The 18,540-nt window shown below is 42.7% G+C and overlaps 1 protein-coding gene across 1 annotated transcript in view; it reads right to left on the bottom strand.

Moving 5' to 3' along the window:
- Positions 1-430: 430 nt before the first annotated feature.
- FJX1 (four-jointed box kinase 1) overlaps positions 431-18,540 on the bottom strand; it is a 71,319-nt gene continuing 53,209 nt past the window's right edge. The window contains exons 2-3 of the mRNA XM_031943567.1: positions 3,230-3,303; positions 431-3,037 (exon numbers count right to left, since the gene is read on the bottom strand). Of these exons, the coding sequence (XP_031799427.1) occupies positions 1,382-3,037; positions 3,230-3,303 (1,730 nt within the window). The 3' untranslated portion in view covers positions 431-1,381. The remainder of the gene's footprint in view (positions 3,038-3,229; positions 3,304-18,540) is intronic.

The following is an 18,540-nucleotide window of genomic DNA, read 5'->3' as shown; positions in this document are numbered from 1 at the left end:
TTCCTTCTCCCCTTTACTCCCCAGGCTGAACTTGGAGAACTTGTTTCTCAGTCCTGAATGAAGAATGGGTAAGAGCTGAACAAAGAAAAGACAAATTCTCAGTAATTCTCCCTAAAATGACCTACATTGCTGGAAATCCCTTTGTTTTTACAAGCATTTGAGGTCACTGTGACAGATTTCTACAGAACTGGATGTTTATCAGAAGGAATTCAGCTCAGCTACCTACTCAACTCAGGGTGGGTGAGGGGAGATCAGGTGCCTCAAACAGTTAAAGCTGTCCAAATTCTAAACTTTAAATCCCCTTTTATTGAAATATAAGTTTGTTTAGTATATTTACACAACGTTTTATGCACATATATACAGAGAAGGCAGAATCTGTCAAATTAAAAAAATTATTTTAATAAAAAATTAAAAAAAAAAAGCAAAGTAAAGTGCATGAAACTGGGTTTTTCTCCCCCCTCCCCCTTTTTCTTTTCTTTGAGACTGGTCACTGTCAACATCTCGGCAGGTTTGCTGGGGGTAAGAGGGGTGGGGGCCAAGAGGGAGGAAAATCCATTATCTTTGATTGGGTTTATCCGGTCCGTTCGGTATTGTCGTTTTCGGGCCAAACGACGCTTTAACAAATGGGTGGAAGGAACGGAATCTGTTCGGGAGGCTGTTCTGAGTTACTGGGATCTCTGTTCTCCACATCCGCCAAGCCTTGCCATTAACAGCGGTTACATCCTTAGAACAAAGAATGCACACATGAACAGAACTGCATCGTGTAATGGCATGTCGGTTACTCCAGAGACCAGTAGCAAGCGCCTCCTTGGTGCTACGTGAATGACAGAATTCGATTTGGGAGGAAATGCCCCGTCCAGCCCCCGCCCCCGTTTTTAGTAAAAGGTGGGGAGGGGGAGGACACAAGAAAAAGAAAACCAAATACAAATCCCGATCACCCCAACGGAGCCCTTCGGGGGTTCGTGCTCCCAAATTGAGGTCGAAGTTCGATCCATCCCCCGTACTCAGTGGCTAACCCCGATCTGCAGATGGGAAACGGGAAGAGCCTAAGGTCCCGAACGGAGCAGGGAGAAGAGAAGGTTTTTAGCCACAGTCCACTCGTGGAGAACTTTTAAAGGAGAAAGTGTGGCACTGGGGAGGTCGAGGAGGGGAGAACACAGGGAAGGACGGAGAGAGGAAGAGAAAAAGAGAGGAGACAGAGACAGAGAAACAGCGAGATGAAGTTGGACCGGGAGAGATCTTTGAAAGCCTCCCGGCTCGGGTCACTCAGTGGGCGTTGGCTCAAAAGCTCCCAGACGGCCCATCCAAGCATCAATCCAGAGCGCAGCTGTCCGGCACCTTTCCCTCCCGGGCCCGCCCCCCCCACAGCTCGGGTCCCAAGTCACGGTCCGCCGTACTTGGCCTTGCAGTGCAAAATGTGCTTGGAAAGGAAGTCGAGGCGGCGCTGCAGCAGCTGCGCGTGGGGCTCGGCCAGGGCGCCCAGCTCGGGGAAGCGCGGCTCGTGCCGCCGGTACAGGCGCAGCAGCCGCGCGGCGGCATCCTGGCCCCGGTGCAGCTCCAGGACCAGCTGGGCGGTGCGCTGGCGGAAGACGCAGACGGACTTGAGCAGCGGCTCGTTGTACTTGTCCCACATGCCGGCCACCCGGTAGCCGTGCACCAGGCCGGCCTCGTTGTCTATGAAGACCAGTCCCCCTTCGGGGCCGCGGTGCAGGTTGCTGGTGGCCCGCTGCATGACCCTCGGGTCCCACTGGAGGCTGAAGAGGTTGCTGACCAGGCGGTCGAAGTTGGCCGTCAGGTAGTCGAAGAGAATCAGGTCCGTCCACTGCACCAGCTCCACCAGCTCGGGCTCGCTGCGGTTGGCCAGCTCGCCCCCGCCGCCGCGCAGGGGCCGCAGGCGCCCGTCCTCCGAGCGCCAGGGCGCGGGCGCTACCACGTCGGTGAGGTTGGGCAGCCAGCGGGTCAGGCTCACCACGCTGCCCTCGGCCCAGTGCGCGCCGCGCAGCTCGTCCTGCACCTGCGCCCACTGCGCGCCCCGCGGCTCCACCCGCGCCAGCGCCAGCGGGGGCACGTGGCGCTGGAGGCCCAGCAGCCGGGCCAGGTAGTAGGACAGGGCCTCGCCCTGGATCTGCTCCGGGTTGATGCCGTAGCGTACGCAGGCGCGGGTGCCGTCGGCGAAGCGGGCCAGCCGGTTGGAGCTGCGCCCGCAGCCCCCGCGCTCCAGGGCCACCACCCGGGCCCCGCGTGCCGCCTCCAGCCAGGACGCCGCCTGCCCCTCCGAGAAGCCGCGGGGCACCTGCTCCTCTAGGCCCCGGCTCCAGAAGATGCCCCCCTGCACGGCGGCTGGGCCGCCCCGCCGGGGCTCCTCCACGTGCCCCGGCTGCCCGCGCTCCGCCGGCTCCGGGAGGCGCCGGGGCGGACTCTCCCCGGCGGCCGGCACGGTGAGCAGCGCCCGGAAAGTTTTCGCGGGGCCGCCGGGGGCGTCCCTCAGCCGTGGACGCGGGAGGTGCAGAGCCGGCGACGCCGCCTGATCCGCGCTGCTCCGCCCGGAGCGCAGAAGCCCCAGCCCGGGGAAGGGGCGCTGCTCCGCCCGCTGAGCGAGCCCGGTCCACAGCGCCAGGAGCGAACCCAGCGCCAAGAGCCAGAGCCCGATTGTGGCGGCGACGCGGCCGGGCCCCCGCATCCTCCAGCCTGTAGGGGCTCCGGGGGCGGGCTGGTGCCGCGGCTTCAAGCCGAGCCCCGGGGCCGGGGCCCCGGCGGGGACGCCTCCCCAGCAGCCGGGGAGCTGCCGGGCCCGCGGCGCCTGTGCCCCATGGTGGCTGCGGGGCTCCGGCGCCGCTGCCGCTGCCGCTGCCGCCGCCGCCGCCGCCGAGGCTGAGGCTGCTACTGTTGCCGAGGCTGAGGCTGCTGCTGTTGCCGAGGTTGAGGCTGCTACTGTTGCCGCCGCGGCGGTGCTTGGCCCCGCTCCGGCTCCCGCTCCGACTGGGCCGAGCGCTGGGAACTCTCCTCCCAGCCGCTTCGCAGCCGCTTTTGTATTTCGCTGTGAGACCCTCCGGCAGGCGCGATTCACAGGCACCGGGACCACGTGGGAGAGCGGGGATATCCCCCCCCTCCTTCTCCTCCTTCTCCTCCTCCTCCTGCTTCTCCCGCCCCTCACCGCCCTCCTCCCTTCTCCCCTTTTCCTTAAAGCGGCGATGACTCTCTCCTCTCAGCCGAGATCGGCGGGTCCCACGCCCAGCTCGGGGACCGGGGGCACATGCCGTTGGCGCAGGGACTCCGGGTGGGGAGGCTCCCGGCTCAACCGGGCTGCGCGGGGCCGGAGACAGTAGCCAGAGGCCGAAGGGAGGGGGCCGGCCGACCCCTCCCTCTCCGACTCTCTCTCCCGGGCGACAGATGGCTTTGTCCTCCAGTCCTGCCCCTGTCGCTGAGGGAAACGTTGGTGCTTCTGGTTCCCCTTCCCAAGGCAGGTTTAAAGTGCACGGCCGGCCCCTGTCCTCCCGACGGCTCCCATTTCCCCCTCCAGTTTCTGATGAGTGAATCACGCTCCCTTCCTTATATAACTGGCTGGGAATCCTCCCAGAACCACTGAGGATGAGGAGCGTCCAGTGGCGGAGCCTGCTGTATCGTAAAGAACTTTGGGCGAGTGAGTGAGCAAGGGCGAGCTGTGGCTCTCGTGTGGACGTCGGAAAAGCCCTCCCCCACCCCACCTCATCATCCCGCAGCCAGGGACCATCCCCAGTTCTGGAAAGTCACACACACACACACCACACCACATCCCCCTCCTCCCTCCCCCCACACTTAACTATCGTCGTCTCGAAATCTAATTTGTGATTTGCTTCAATTCTACCAAACGTTTAGTAAGCGTCCATTGTGTCCCGACACCAAGCCCAGAACTCCCAGAACGTATAGACACCGCTCAAACTGCTTTTGCCCTCAAGGAGTTCCATTTCCTTGAAGCAATCCAACAAGCAGAGGGTTGGACCGGCTAGTAAGGAAGGCTTGATTTCAAATTATTCTTCTAGACACTTAGATTGATGACCCCGGCCGATTATGTTACCGCTCCGAACTCCCATTTCATCATTTAGATAAAACGGAGGTTATAATAGCGTCTGCCTTACAGGCCTGTTAGAGCTTTCAAGTGAGAGAGTCGGTATGAAGGCTTCACAGACCTATATGTGAACTGTTACTGTTATAGGGGAATAAATTAATGGAAACTAATTGGAAGGATGCGCCAATAAAATCGGGACTTCGATTCTACGTTTAGATCTGGAAGGGATTTCAGGGATTGTTTATCTAATCCATCCTCTTCTTTACAGATGAGGAAACTGAGGGACAGGAAATTGAAGAAATTTAGGATTATAGATTGTGGAAAAAGGTAATTTAGAAAAGTTAAATAGCTTGTCAGAGATCTCCCAAGTCTTCTGCTTTCAAATCCAACACTGCACTACCCTTAGAAAGTGCCTTAAAAAAAGCTGGGTTTTTTTTTTTTTTTTTTCAATATCGCCTCACTAGATTTTCTTTTATTTTTAAAAGGAGAAAACTAGAACAACAAAATCCCCTGCTGGCCTCCCGGAAAATCGAGATGTTTCTGACACTTCGTGAATAAAAATCAAAGCTCTATCTCCCCTTTTCCTTCCCTGCACCCCAGTGGGTCCCTAGAGAACTCAATCACCCAGATTTGAATTTGTCATCTTTCTCCTTTCTTGGGTTGGTTTTTCCCCCTAAATCAGAGCCAAGGGCAGCTTTTCTTCGTGGTAAGATACATACACATATTGTATTTCTCTATATATACTCTTCATCTGATTATATTAGAATGATTTGCCAGTTTTAAAACCAGCTCCTGATGGTTCAGTTTCTTCTAGGGGTTATGCCTTTGGGGAAGCACTTCAAAATAAGTCCCTTCGTAGCCTTCTGGTCCTAATCAGGGCCAATCAACATTTGGTTCATATGATGCTTCAATAAATTATAGTTTCTCCTTATTGGGTGGAGAGTCTCTCAATCTGACCCATTAAGTCTTCCGTGGAACTTTTTTTTTTTTTAATTTTAGATGGCATCCCTCAGATTTCCAGACTCAGACATTTTGAACACTAAGAAGTCTAGGCTTGTCTCTTCTCTGGCTATTCCTTTTGGCGGTTTAATTTCACTTTTTGTTAGGTTAAATTTTGATGAGTTTTTCTTTTAACTTAGGCAAACTGTAAGCAAGGTGTCCACCTTGTGGCCGTCCGCAGGATTTCCTCCTGCTTCCAAATGGAGACATTCCTCAGCTAATTCAATGAATTCAAAGCATGTCAGAGCTGAAAACCACCTGAGATAATTTAGTCCCTCCCCTTTTACAGTGAAGGAAACTGAGATCCAGAGTCACCTCACAGCTCGTTAGAAGGTATGGTTTCTTGTCTGAGTTCTACTACTGATTCAATCCATTTCAACAACTGAGTGCTGCAGAAAGAGCAACGGATTTGGTGTCAGGCAGTGGTGGGCTCAAATCCTAACTTCTCACTCATATGATCCTGTTGTGGGTCTCAGTTTCCTTGGCTCTAAAATGGTGTTAAACTAGAATGCGTTTTGAAGGCTTTTCCAGTTCTAAAATCATCCACAATTATACTTCTAGTAAGGGGGATTGAAGCAGAAGGGTCGGTCTGGATTCCAGATTTGCTCTAAGGTAAAGTAAATTACTCTTATAAAAAAGGGGAGAGGACCCCCATATGCAGCTCTTTTTGTGGCAGCTAACAACAGGAAAATGAGCAGATGCCCAATTGGGGAATGGTTGAACAACATGTGGTATATGAAGGTAATGGACCATTATTGTTCTATTAAAAATGATGAGCAAACTGATTTTAGAAAGGCCTGGGAAGATTTACGTGAACTGATGCTATGCAAAAGAAGTAGAACCAGGAATACATTGTACACAGTAATAGCAAGAATGAGCGATGGTCAGCTATGAAAGGCTTGCTTCTTCTTAGTGGATCAGTGATCCAAGGCAATCCCAATAGACTTTGGATAGAAAATGTCATCTGCATCCAGAAAAAGACCTAAGGAGACTGAATGTAAATCAACACATCCTTTGCTCACTTCTTTTTTCTGTTTGTTTTTCTCTCCCCACCATAGTTTTTCTTTTTTGTTTGGATTTTTCTCTCCCAACATGATTCATGAAGCAATGTGCATTAAAAATAAATATATTAATTTTAAAAAAGAAAGTTACTTTTGATGCCTTCTATGTTCCAGACCCCGGCTATGGAGAGAAGGGCAAAGATAAATGATCCCTACTCCAAAGGAACTCACATTGCAATGGAGGAAGCCACCAGCACCTGTTTTTAAAAAAGTATATATATATATATGTATATGTGTGTGTGTTTAATTATTTTTTCAATTGTGTCCAACTCATTATATCCCTATTTTGCATTTTATAACAAAACTAAGGTAAACAAGATTATGTGACAGGTCAATGGTCATGCAGCTAGTGTTTGAGGCCAGCTTTGAACTCAGGAAGTTGAGTCTTCCTGACTCCAGGCCTGGCACTCTTATCTGTTGTGCCACCTAACTGCCCTATATATACATACACACATACATATATAATACACATATTTACACACAGATACACATACATACAGTTGTACACATATATAGAGCAGCTAGGTGGCGCAATGCCTGGAGTCAGGAAGACTGATCTTCCTTAGTGTGTGTTTGAGTACATGTTTGCACACACATACATACACATTCTCTCTCTCTCTCTGTCTCTGTCTCTGTCTCTCTCCTTCCTTCTTCTTTCCTTCCTTCCTTCCTTCCTTCCTTCCTTCCTTCCTTCCTTCCTTCCTTCCTTCCTTCCTTCTCTCTCTCTCTCTCTCCCCCCTTCTTCCATCTCTCTCTCCTCTCTCTCTCTCTCTCTCTCTCTCTCTCTCTCTCTCTCTCTCTCTCCTTCCTTCTTTCCCTCCCTCCTTCCTTCCTTTCTCTCTCCCCCTTCTTCCATCTCTCTCTCTCTCTCTCTCTCTCTCTCTCTCTCTCTCTCTCTCCCATACATATATAGTGTCAACAAAAATTTTTTAAATCCCAATGTTTACAAGAATTATACTTAAATACAAGGTAGTTTGGAAGAAAAAGGAAAGATGGCGATTGAGATGCACTTTAAAGGAGGACCCTCAGGGAAGTACATTCTAGGCAAGAAGGAAGGCAGAATGGAGTGTCATGGACAAGGAACAGAGAGCAGGCCATCCTGGCTGGCTGGAATAGTGGGAGAGGGGGAATAATATCCCTCTTGGAAAAATAAGTTGGGGTAAACTTGTGCAGGGTATTCAAATCTAAACAAAAAAATTCTATTATCTCCTAGGGGCAATAGGAAGCCAGTGGACTTGGTTGAGTAGGAGAGTCATAGTTGGTGAGATCTCCAGAGGACTTAAACACTTTTCTGAAACACATTGAGGATGCCCACCGGAGGTCAAGCAACACTAACATCTTCCCCCGTCAATGATCTTTCCTTTGAAGGGCACCCTTTCAAATCTTGTTTTGGTTGAAAGCAGGAAAACATTTGCATAATGAATCCTAGAAGTTTTTAATGATATTTCTTAAAAGCCATCTTCTGCCTATAGCCATGGGGTCGCCATATGTCAGAGCAAGGGATGCTAATAGAAAACTTAAATACCATTTAAAGCCTGATTCCACTTCTCTGCCTTCTAGTTATCTGCTGCTCCCATTTCAATGAGATTAGCCAGATTGATTTCATTGTTGTCCTCATTAAAAAAAATACATTGCTACAGGTCAAGAGAGGACGTTTTATTTTATTTTTTGGATCTTGCTGTCTTGCCTTTTACTTAATTATAACAGTTCAAATATATGTATAGTGCTGGGGAGCCAGGGGATGAGGGTGTGGGTGGGCTTGGGATTTCTGCAGTGAAGGGAACTCCTTGTATGTAAACTCCCTTCGTTCACGTTCCAGGTTTATTAGACATTATGAAGAGTGACTTGCTCAAATTTTCCTATTTGTTCTATACAACATTCCATTTTTGTATTTATTGCTGTGCCTTAGAATGTGGAATTCCCCTAAAAGCACAGCTCAAGTAGACACCACTTACAGAAGGTCTTTTAATCATGAGTGCACTTTCCCTCCCCCATGGGGCAGGTAGTTGGTACCAACTGGAGTTCAAATCCAACCCCAGACACTTACTAATTGCATGATCCTGAGCAAGTCTCTTAATTCTGTTGCCTCAGTTCCTTACCTGTAAAATGGGAAGGAAATGGCAAATTTCTCTGGTATCTTTGCCCAGTAACTATCCAAGGTTGAATTTGAACTCAGATCTTCCTCATTCTAGGCTGAGTGACCTAACCATTGTAGCACCTAGCTGCCTCCAAATGGATTCTTTTTCTCTTCTAATTGATCATTTTGCTCCTTCATTTGTCTGCCATTAGACAGTTAATTCCTTGAGAGCAGGATTTTGTTTACTTCTTTCTTTCCTTTGTATCCCCAGAGCTCAGTCAAGTTGTTCTTGACACCGAGTAAGCACTAAATAATTCCCATTGACTTGTCTCCGATTCTGCCTTGTTTCATATTGTTGTGGCGTCCGTACCAATGCAGTCTGATCTGACCAACCCTATTCCCCCAGAGAGAGGAGATGGGGAGACATTACAGCTTCATGTGTTTGGTCCCTGAATTGTTCCAGTCTCTGTAATTTTTCTTAACTGGCCCAAGTCACTTAATATCTATAAAACTCAATTTCCTCATCTGTAAAATAAGAGTAATGGTATTTATATTAGCTGCTTCAGTTTTTTTTTTTGGTGAGGTGGAATATTGTTTACAAGCATTTTGTAAATAATAAATCATTATGAAAATAATTTGCTGTTATTGTTTTGATGATGATCATGCAAATAAGCAAAGATCTCTTGATATTGATTGGAAAAAACTGGTGTGGGAACTACATTTATCAAAGCAGTAATGAAAGCGCAGGGAGGCAGCTCCTATGGGCCCACAGCAAGTAAATGCTAAAAGTGGGGTTTAAAGCCAGCCTTTTTGTCCCTAAGCTTGGTTCTGAATCTACTCCATCATTCAGGCTCTATCATAATTTGTTTTGTTTTGCTAAAGAAAACCTTCAAAGAGATTCTTTCCACCAATTTCTGTCAACACTTTCCATCTCAGAGAGTTGCTGGAGAGCACAGGGGGGATTAAATGGCCAGAATCAGTTAGTTCCTTCATTTTTTGTCCCTCTTTCTTTAAGAGAACCATGACATCAGGAAGGTGATGTCTTGACATGTGAACGGATTGGATCTTAGTGAGACAGAATCTGCAGAGTCATCAGCCTCATTGTCTCTTCCAGAACCAGCTGGCTGAATGGCAGGATATAGATCAGAACTATTGGAGATGGCTCAGGAAGTGAGCCCTTATATGCAGAAACTGAGAACTGAATTCATTTATTTTGGACCAAGGCAAGTTTTCCACCTACCGTGTCACATTCTTTCTTTATTATTTAATGATCTATTTAATGAAACTTATTGTGAATGATTTCTTTTGAATGAATTTATTTTAATTGATAATCCTAAGAAAAGTCATTTCCTCACAACCTCAGTTTCCCCACCTGTAAAATGTGAGGGATTAGATCTGTAAAGGTCTTTTTTCTTTGGGATTTCTATATTTAAAGTCTGCTGTTCATCTTCCTGCCCGAGTCTGATCTCACGGAAACCATTTTCCATAACTTTCCTTTCCCCTGTGGCCACAGAGTACAACACACAGGGTGCAATTAGCCAGACCTCAGGTCTTTCTGGGCCTGTTCCTCGGGACAGCATGTCCTATCAAACAGATAGATGGTGAAGCTTAATTAAGCTTTGGAAAGCCTTCCAATTCCCTCTGTTGAAAGGTTCTCTACAATGATGAGCCCTTATTTTGGTAGTTGCTGCCAAGGGTTGTTATAGAGATAACTTAGAACTACGTGACTGAGCTCTCATGCTGATAATGTGTCAAGACCAATTGAAGCTGCTGAGAGTGGAGGTATTATCATAATGTTCCTATCCTATGCCCTTGGCGTTAATAGAAACATCCTGGGCCCAAGGGCTGGGAGCTGGGTGGCTGACAATGGGCTTTCCGCTTCTGGTACCGTTTACATCAGAATCATTAGTCACATCCGTCAAAAATCCATAATTTTTTTTCCGACTCAATTGAAATAAAAATGAAGGAGGAAAAAAAGATTCTCTTATTTCAGATGAGGATATGTTCTTCTACTATTTCTTGTCCACTCGTGGTTTAATCTTAGCCAGCAGGTGTGCTTTATTCTGCTGCAGCTTTCCTGGTCTCTCTGCCTAATACAATCTAATTCCAGGCCATCCCACCCCATCTCATTTCTTCCCATGTAATCCAATTTAATTTAATGCAATGAGTGTGTATATTAAGGGTCTCATACTAGTGTGTTAAACATTGGGGATGCAAAGACAAAATGAGAAGGGAGCACTCACCCTCAAGAAGCTTACATTCTTCCCTGAGGGATATGGTGGGTAAGCAGATAAGGTGTATGTATATGATTATCTGAGGAGAGACAGTCAGAGAGCCAGAGAAAGAGCCAAAGAGAGCTAGAGACACAGAGCAGAGAGAGATACAAACATATATATATATATATATATATATATATATATATATATATATATATATATATAATTTCCTCTTCCTGAGTTCAAATCCAGACTCAGAGACTCAGACACTTACTAGCAGGGTGACTCTGGGCAAGTCTCTTAATCCTGTTTGCCTCAGTTTCCTCATCTGTAAAATGAACTGGAGAAGGAAATGGCAAACCAAAATGACTCAACAACTGCAATCAACCCCAAAATGAATTTAGACAATAATTAAAAACTTCCTTACCATTTCTCTTCAGCCTTGTTTTCCCCTTAGCAAAATTATTAGGAAAATCTGGAGGAGTTTTCTTCTTCTCTCCTACTTCTCCTCTGCTGAAGAAAATAATAATAACTAGTAGAATCACAAGGAGTTGAATGGAAGGGGAGGAAGAAATAAAATTAAATGTGTATTCTAAGCCCTGGATCTGGGATCAGAAGATCTGGATTCCAGTCCTGACTCTGCTCTTTGCTATATGTCACTAGGAAAAGTTCCATTCTGTTGTAATAATTCACTTAAATTGCAGAGACAATTTATTAATTTTAATGTTCTTTCTCTGTAGCTTGAGGGAGTTTATTTTAGACAAAAGGTTATAAATTAAATCTCAATTGCTCTGAGCCCCCAGTTAGCAGCAGCATCCTGGCTTGCACTGGTGCTCTTAAGGCCAGGTCATACTGAGCTGAAGGGGAAGCTTTTAAGTTTGTCCTTTTGTGTTCCTACTTCCAAGGGATCATTGTGGATTTGACCTGCCACCTGGAGAAACTGGACAAACATGAGGATATCAAGAAAGTGGTAAACCAAGCAGCAGACGGACCCTCGAGAGGCATCTTGGGCTACCCAGATTTTACCCTGTCTTCTACCCTTTGATGCTGACACTGGAATTACTCTCAATGACCACTTTGTCTCTCATTTCCTGGTATGACAATGAGTATGGTATATAGTGGACCCCAAAGTCTACATGACCTCCAAGGAATAAAGTAGAAAGTGATGAATCTTCATCTCCAGCAAAAAAAGGAGTTCCACTCCTGGGGAGCCCACATCCCTCACCTATGTTCCTGTCCTGGAGATCCCATGCCCCATTCACATTCTTGTCCCAAAGTACCCCTGTAATAGGGGAGAGAGCCTAGAGTTCTATATCAGTTACCATCAATAGTCACTATTTTCAGTACAAAAGAAAATTACACATTCAAATATATTTGCTTTTATGATAAGGAGACATAGACCCTGAAATATCTAAGAGTCTGGAGTCTGGCCATTTTGTAGCTTCCTGTTTGAAATAACTATTCTGATAACAAGGGGCTAAGCTCAATTGTTTCCCTTAATCATTAAACATTGATCAAACACCTACAATGAGGCACTTGGGATACAGAAAGAGGCAAAAGACAAGTCTCTGACCCCAAGGAGCTTACAGTCTAATAACAGTGGATTTACCCACTTTATCCACTTCAACTACAATTCACTTTTTTTATTAAATTTTTTTAAAATTAAAGCTTCTTGTTTACAAAACATATACATGGGTGATTTTTCAACATTAACCCTTGCAAAAACTTCTGTTCCAACTTTTCCCCTCCTTCCCCCCACCCCCTTCCCCAGATGGCAGGTAGTCCAATACACGTTAAATATGTTAAAATATATGTTAAATCCAATATATGTATACATAATTATACAATTATCTTGTTCAGCTACAGTTCTCTTGCCAGCTTCTCCCCTTTAAATACCATGATCCTATAAATATAGATAATCCACAAATTGGATCATTCTCTGTCAATAAATTAACAGAACACAAATGAAAGTACCGCTAGTCTTAATGAGGGAAAAGATGCCTACCTAAGCAATAAGAGGACAATTATGTCTTTGTAGATCATTATTTTACAGCAGGCTTAAATGGGACAGAAGCAATCGATCGGGTTAACCGAGATGTTTTACTTGGTCTTGGAGATTCCTCTTTGGGAAGCTGTTTTGGTCACAGCAGGGAGATGCTCTGAACTCATAACTGATTCCTCTTCTGCTCTCCGGAGCCAAGTACCATGACAGCCTTTCAAAGACTTGCAGGGAAACATCAGTTCTGAGTAACTTTCCCCCTTTCCTTCCCCCCCAAACACACACCAGAGAGACTCGGCCTTAGTGATCTTTAAAGTAGTCATGGCACTTGGTCCCAGAGGGCAGAAAAGGAAAGATGATGAATTTAGTTAATCTTTATGAAAAATATTTTTTTTTCATCAGTTAAAAAAATCAGTACTGGTCTGTGAACTTTCCTTGCCAAGTTATTTTAAAGAATGTTTTGTAAATTCTAAAAAGCATACATAAGAATCTCAAGGAAAATATGGGAAAAAAAATACTAGCCAGGTCTGAATCAGGAAGATCTGAGATAAAATTCAGCCTCAGGTACTTACTAGGTGTGTGACTCTGGGGAAGTCACTTAATCCTATTTCCCTCAGTTTCTTCATCTGTAAAAATGAGCTGCAGAAGGAAATGGCAAACCACTTCAGTATCTTTGCCAAGAAAGCCTCAAATGGGCTCAGGGAGAGTTGGACACAACTGAAGTGACTGGACAACAACAGACCAGATCTCCAAAAATATTGCAAATCAGTAACCATCAAGATGACTTAGTTGAGAAATAAAAAGGCTGATCAGGGGAATAGATTTGGTGGATAAAATACAGAAATGTTTGTATCCTAGTGCTTGATAAACCTAGGATTGTAGCTCCTGTGTTAAAACTACCTATTTGACAAAAATATCATTGAAAAAACTGAAAAACTATCTAGAAAAAATGGGGGGTAGTGCAATATCTCACTCTATTTGCCAAAGGATTGCTAAATGGATACATGGAAAGGGTGACATCTTGAAGTAGAGGAGCAAAGAAGAATTATTTTTCAAATGCAGGGGAAGGGAATAGCATTTATTAAACTCCTGCTATATATTAAGTACTTTGCTAAATGCTTTCCAAGCATTATTTCATTTAATTCTCACAACAACCATGTTATTGTTCCTGTTTTACAGTTGAGGAAACTGAGGCAAGCAAGTTAAGGGATATTCTCAGAGTCACACGGCTAGTAAGTATTCGATGCTACCATGAAACTCAGGTCTTCCTAACTCCAGGCCCAGAACTCTATTAATTGTATCATTTAGATGGATCTATTCTATGAATTGATGAGTTCATAGCCAAACAAGAAATAGAGAGGATCATAGAAGATAAAGTGAACATTTTTATTACATAAAATAATTTTTTTTTCCACAAACAAAACCAATGCAGCTACCTAAAAATAGGAGGGAAGCAGATAATTAGGGAAAATCCTTTAAGCAAGTTTTTCAGATATTAGTCTTATTTTTAAGATATATAAAGAACTGGTTCTGATTTTTAAGAATCAGAACTATTCCCCAAGTGATAAATTGTCAAAGAATATGAACAGACAGTTTTCTGTGGAAGAAATTGAAGCAATTTACAACCATATGAAAACACTATTCAGATCACTAATAATTAGAGAAATGCAAATTAGAGAAACCTGGAAGTTTTACTGAATACTCATTTGATTGACAAAGTCAATAAAAAAGGAAAATGACATGTTGGAGAGGCTACAGGAAAATGGGCATATAAATACATTGCTGTTCAACCTGTAAATTGGTCTAGAAATTCTAGAAAGCAATTTGGAAATATTCTTTATGATGAAACATTATCCATTTCCTGAGAGAGAAGTGATGGGATCAGAGCAAAGGTTGAAAAATATAGTTTTTGGACATGGTCAACGTATATATTTATTTGCTTGTGTGTGTATACCTATATATATATAGGTATACACAAACATACACATATATAATGTGTATACACGTATGTGTATAAATATATATTTACCAAATTTTGTTTTTATACTTTTTATTGGTGGTAGGAGAGAAAGAAAATGAATTTTTGTTCATTGAAAAATATTTTAAAGAGATATGCAAATAAAATTTTTAGATCTTTTCCCTCTCACATTCTTCTTTTTCATCTGCTTCCCTTCCTTTTTCCTTTCCTCAAAAATCACTCTTTTCCTTCTTGTTGTTATGTAAATCTTCTCTTAGCTAGCTAGTTAGATAAACAAGTTTTAGAGAGATGTGGTTGAATAGACAGAATTTAGTTAGAACTTACTGTATTGGCAGACACTGTGCTAAGTGCAAAGGATAAAAATATAATCAAACAAGAAAGATCCTGACATTAAGGATATCCGAGAGAAGACAATAAACACAAAGGAGAAATTTAAACAGAGGAGATTCTAAGCATGAGGTATCCAGGAAGTGACAGAGAGCCTGAATCTGGGCAAGATGAGACAAAAGCTGGCCAGAGTCCAGGCTGGTTTTGGGACATGGAAATGATGATTTGGATGGTTGTGTTGCTGGTTTTTTTTTTTTTTTTTTTGCTAGATTTTGTTTACTTTTTGTTTTTTAATCATTTCTATCTGAAAGGCAGTGTTGTATAGTAGATAGAGTATTGAATTTAAGAGTCAAAAAAATTTGGATTGCCTCCAGAGGAAGAATTAATATATAATAAATATATTTATTTATTATTATTAATTATTAATTTTTATTTTAATTAATAAATTTATTATTATTAAATAAATACATAAACTAATATAATAAATAAGAGTATCAATGCAGATCAAAACATGCTATTTCTACTTTAATTTTTTGTGGTTCTTTTCTTTTGGCCTATTTCTTCTTTCACATCTTCTTTCAATGTTTATTCTATTCACAGAATAAAGACTTTCATTAGTCTTTCACAGACTAATAGGGAAATACTTTTTACATGATTATACATATATGACCTATATCAAATTGCTAATTACCTAAAGGAGGGAAAGAGATAATGTGGAACACAAAATTTTAAAAATGAATATTAAAAACTGTTATTATATATAATTGGAAAAGATGAAATACCATTAAAAATGAAAAAAAAAAGTTGGATTCAAATCCCACCTTAAACACTCACTAGCTGAGTCTCAGTTTCATCATATGTTAAGTACCTCCCTCCTAGGGTTGCTGTAAGGACCAAATGTAATAACATTGTTGTAATTTAAGATATGTTCCCTCAGACTCTCTAACCATAATTAGCTTCTCAAACCTCAAAGCACTATATATATTTTCTTTTATATCTTATTATTATAATTATTGGAGAGGGAGTTGAATACAGATGCCAGAATAATGGAAAAAAGAACTTAACATCCTCTGCCTTTTTCTATAATCACTGCTACCTAGAACCAGCTGCTGGGATTCAGAGCTTTAAAGTCAGTGTACATATGGGAACCTGTGTAATAGAGAAAATGTATATATTATAAGGGAAAGGTGAGACAGAGAGAGAGAGAGAGAGACAGAGACAGAGACAGAGACAGAGACACACACACAGACACACACAGAGAGAGAAGGAGAGAGAGAGAGGGAGAGAAAGAGAGAGAAAGATAGGGAAAGAGAGATAAGGAGAGGGAAAGAGAGAAGAAGAAGGAGAGAGAGGGAGAGAAGAGAGGAGAGGGAAAGAGAGAAGGAGAGGGAGAGAAAGGGAGAGAGGGAGAGAAACAAAGAAAGAGAAAGGGAGGAGAGAGAGAGAAAGAGGGAAAGAGAGAGAGAGAGGGAGATGGGGGGAGAGAGACAGAGAGAGAGGTGGGAAGGAAGAAAAAAATGAGGATTTGAGTGCCTGAATGACTCATCCCAGCTGTGTCTCAGTCGCACTTGAGGCAAGTTTAGATTTTTTTCCCCAAATTTTCTGGAGATGGTTTATGGCTCAGGCAGGGCTGATGACATCCCTGAAGTAAGGACATGAGAGGTTGGAGGAAGACAAAGGACAGAATAGTGTAGGGAATAATCCCTGCATCCTCTGATCTCCTGTGGAGAAGTCCTTTTAGAATTCATATAAAGAAAAAAACCCCAACTTTCCTGTCTGATAGAACTGTCCAGAGTGGAGAAGATGCTTTGGGAAAGAGGGAAGTGAGATCACTTCTGGGCAGAGTGCAGCTGGGCTGAAGGCAGCCTTAGAAACTTTCAGTTCGAAGACAATGTCTGATAGCTGAGCAAGAGAAGATTGAAGGACCTTCCATCATGGAGGGATATCAAGCAAGATCATTTCTTGGACAGCTTGGTTGGGGGCTATAAGTATGGCTAAGGAATGGAGAGGAAAGCCCAGGCTGAGACCCAAGCCGGAACTCAGAAAACAGCAGTAAGAAGGATTTGAAGTTTGGGACATCATTCTCCATATCTCAGGACTTAGAAATAAATAGCTACTAAAAACAAAATGAAAGTAAAAATAAATACGAATAAGCAAAGGAGAAAGAACCCAACCTCTATGGAGAATAGAGAAGATCTGGGACCATATTCAGAGGAAGATAGTGGAACTAAAAAAGCTGCCACTTTTTCCAATGAGAAATGTCAAATGGTCCCAAGCAGAAAAAGAGTTCTCGAAAAAACTCAAAAAGGACTTTAAAAATCAAATGAGAGATTGAGGAAAATTGGAAAAAAATAAAAGCAATCCAAGAAAATCAAGAAAATTATGAAAAGAAAGTCTACCAACTTGAAACAGAAAATAAAAAATTTAAGGAAGAAAATAATTTCTTGGAAAAATAAAATTGGGCAAAGGGAAGCTAATGATGTTCTAGGACATCAAAAAATAAAACAAAATCAAAAGAAGGAAAAATAGAAGAGAATGTTAAACATCTTATCAGAAAAACTGACCTAGAGAACAGATTGAGGAGAAATAATGTAAGAATAGTCAGATTAGCTGAAAATTATAATAATAATGTTAATTGGAAAATTGGAAAAAAAGGGAAATTGCCCTGATGTCTGAGAGGGAAAATCCATTGATCACTATTTGAAAGAGATCTCAGGAGGAAAACTTAAAGTAATATCATAGCCAAGTTTCAAAGCTCCCAGGTTAAGGAGAAAATATTGGAAGCAAACAAGAAAAAAAAATCATGATGATACAATAAGGATTACACAAGACCTAGGATTTCCTACATTGAAGAACCCTGGATCTGGGAATATTATATTTCATAGAGCAGATGTGCCTGGGTAAGTGGTAACTTGCCTCTTAATGTTAAATATAATCCTGAATGAAAAAATAAACAAAAGGATTTTCAGGTATTTGTGACAAAAACAGTATAATTTAAGTGAAAATGTGACATATAACATCTAGGAGAAACATAAGTTAAATATTAAAGACTTATTATAAGGGATACAATAATGGTCAAATGGTTTACTTCTTATATGTGAAAATATCAGTTCTCCTATGACTGTTATCATTATTTGGGTATTTTGAAAGAAAGGCTTGGGATGAGTTATGTATGATGGGGTGATTAAAAAAAAAACTGAAGGGAGAGATAAAAAGAGGTAGTTATTCATACAAATGAGGCATAAAAGGAAAAAATGATATAGAAGAACCTAGTAGAAGGAGAACAGGCAGTGCTGTAATATGACTCCTGTTGGAAATGGGTTAAAGAGAAAAATACACACATGTCTTGAAGGATATAAAAATCTTCTAAATTCAGAAAGAAATAAGAGGGAAGGGAATAGGGTGAGGGAAGAAAATAAGGGGAGTGACTCTTGGAAGGAGGGCAAATTAAAGAATAGAAGGGCAAGGTAGCAGGTGTAAATTAAAAATCAGAGGAGTGAGGAGGAATACAAATAGACTGAGAAGAATAGTGAGAAAAATAAGAAGGAAAATATACAAGCAACTAAACATAGAATATGAATCGGATGAATTTACCCATATAACAGAAACTGATAGCAGATAAAAATTTGAATTTAACAATATGTTGCTTTCAGGAAATGCTATAAAAATGAAAGATACACATGGATAAAATAAAGGACTAGAATAGAATTTATTATGTAAAAAAGGCAGGGTAGTAATTGTAATCTCTGACAAAGTTAAAGTGAAAATAGATTTAATCAAAAGAGAAAAATAGGAAAACTATACTATGTGTCAACAATATAATTCAATATTGTTTTAA

The sequence above is a fragment of the Sarcophilus harrisii genome, chromosome 6 (assembly GCF_902635505.1).
Source record: "Sarcophilus harrisii chromosome 6, mSarHar1.11, whole genome shotgun sequence".
Classification (NCBI taxonomy): domain Eukaryota; kingdom Metazoa; phylum Chordata; class Mammalia; order Dasyuromorphia; family Dasyuridae; genus Sarcophilus; species Sarcophilus harrisii.
Note: the sequence above shows the minus strand (reverse complement) of the source record. Positions and strands in the feature narration are given on the sequence as shown.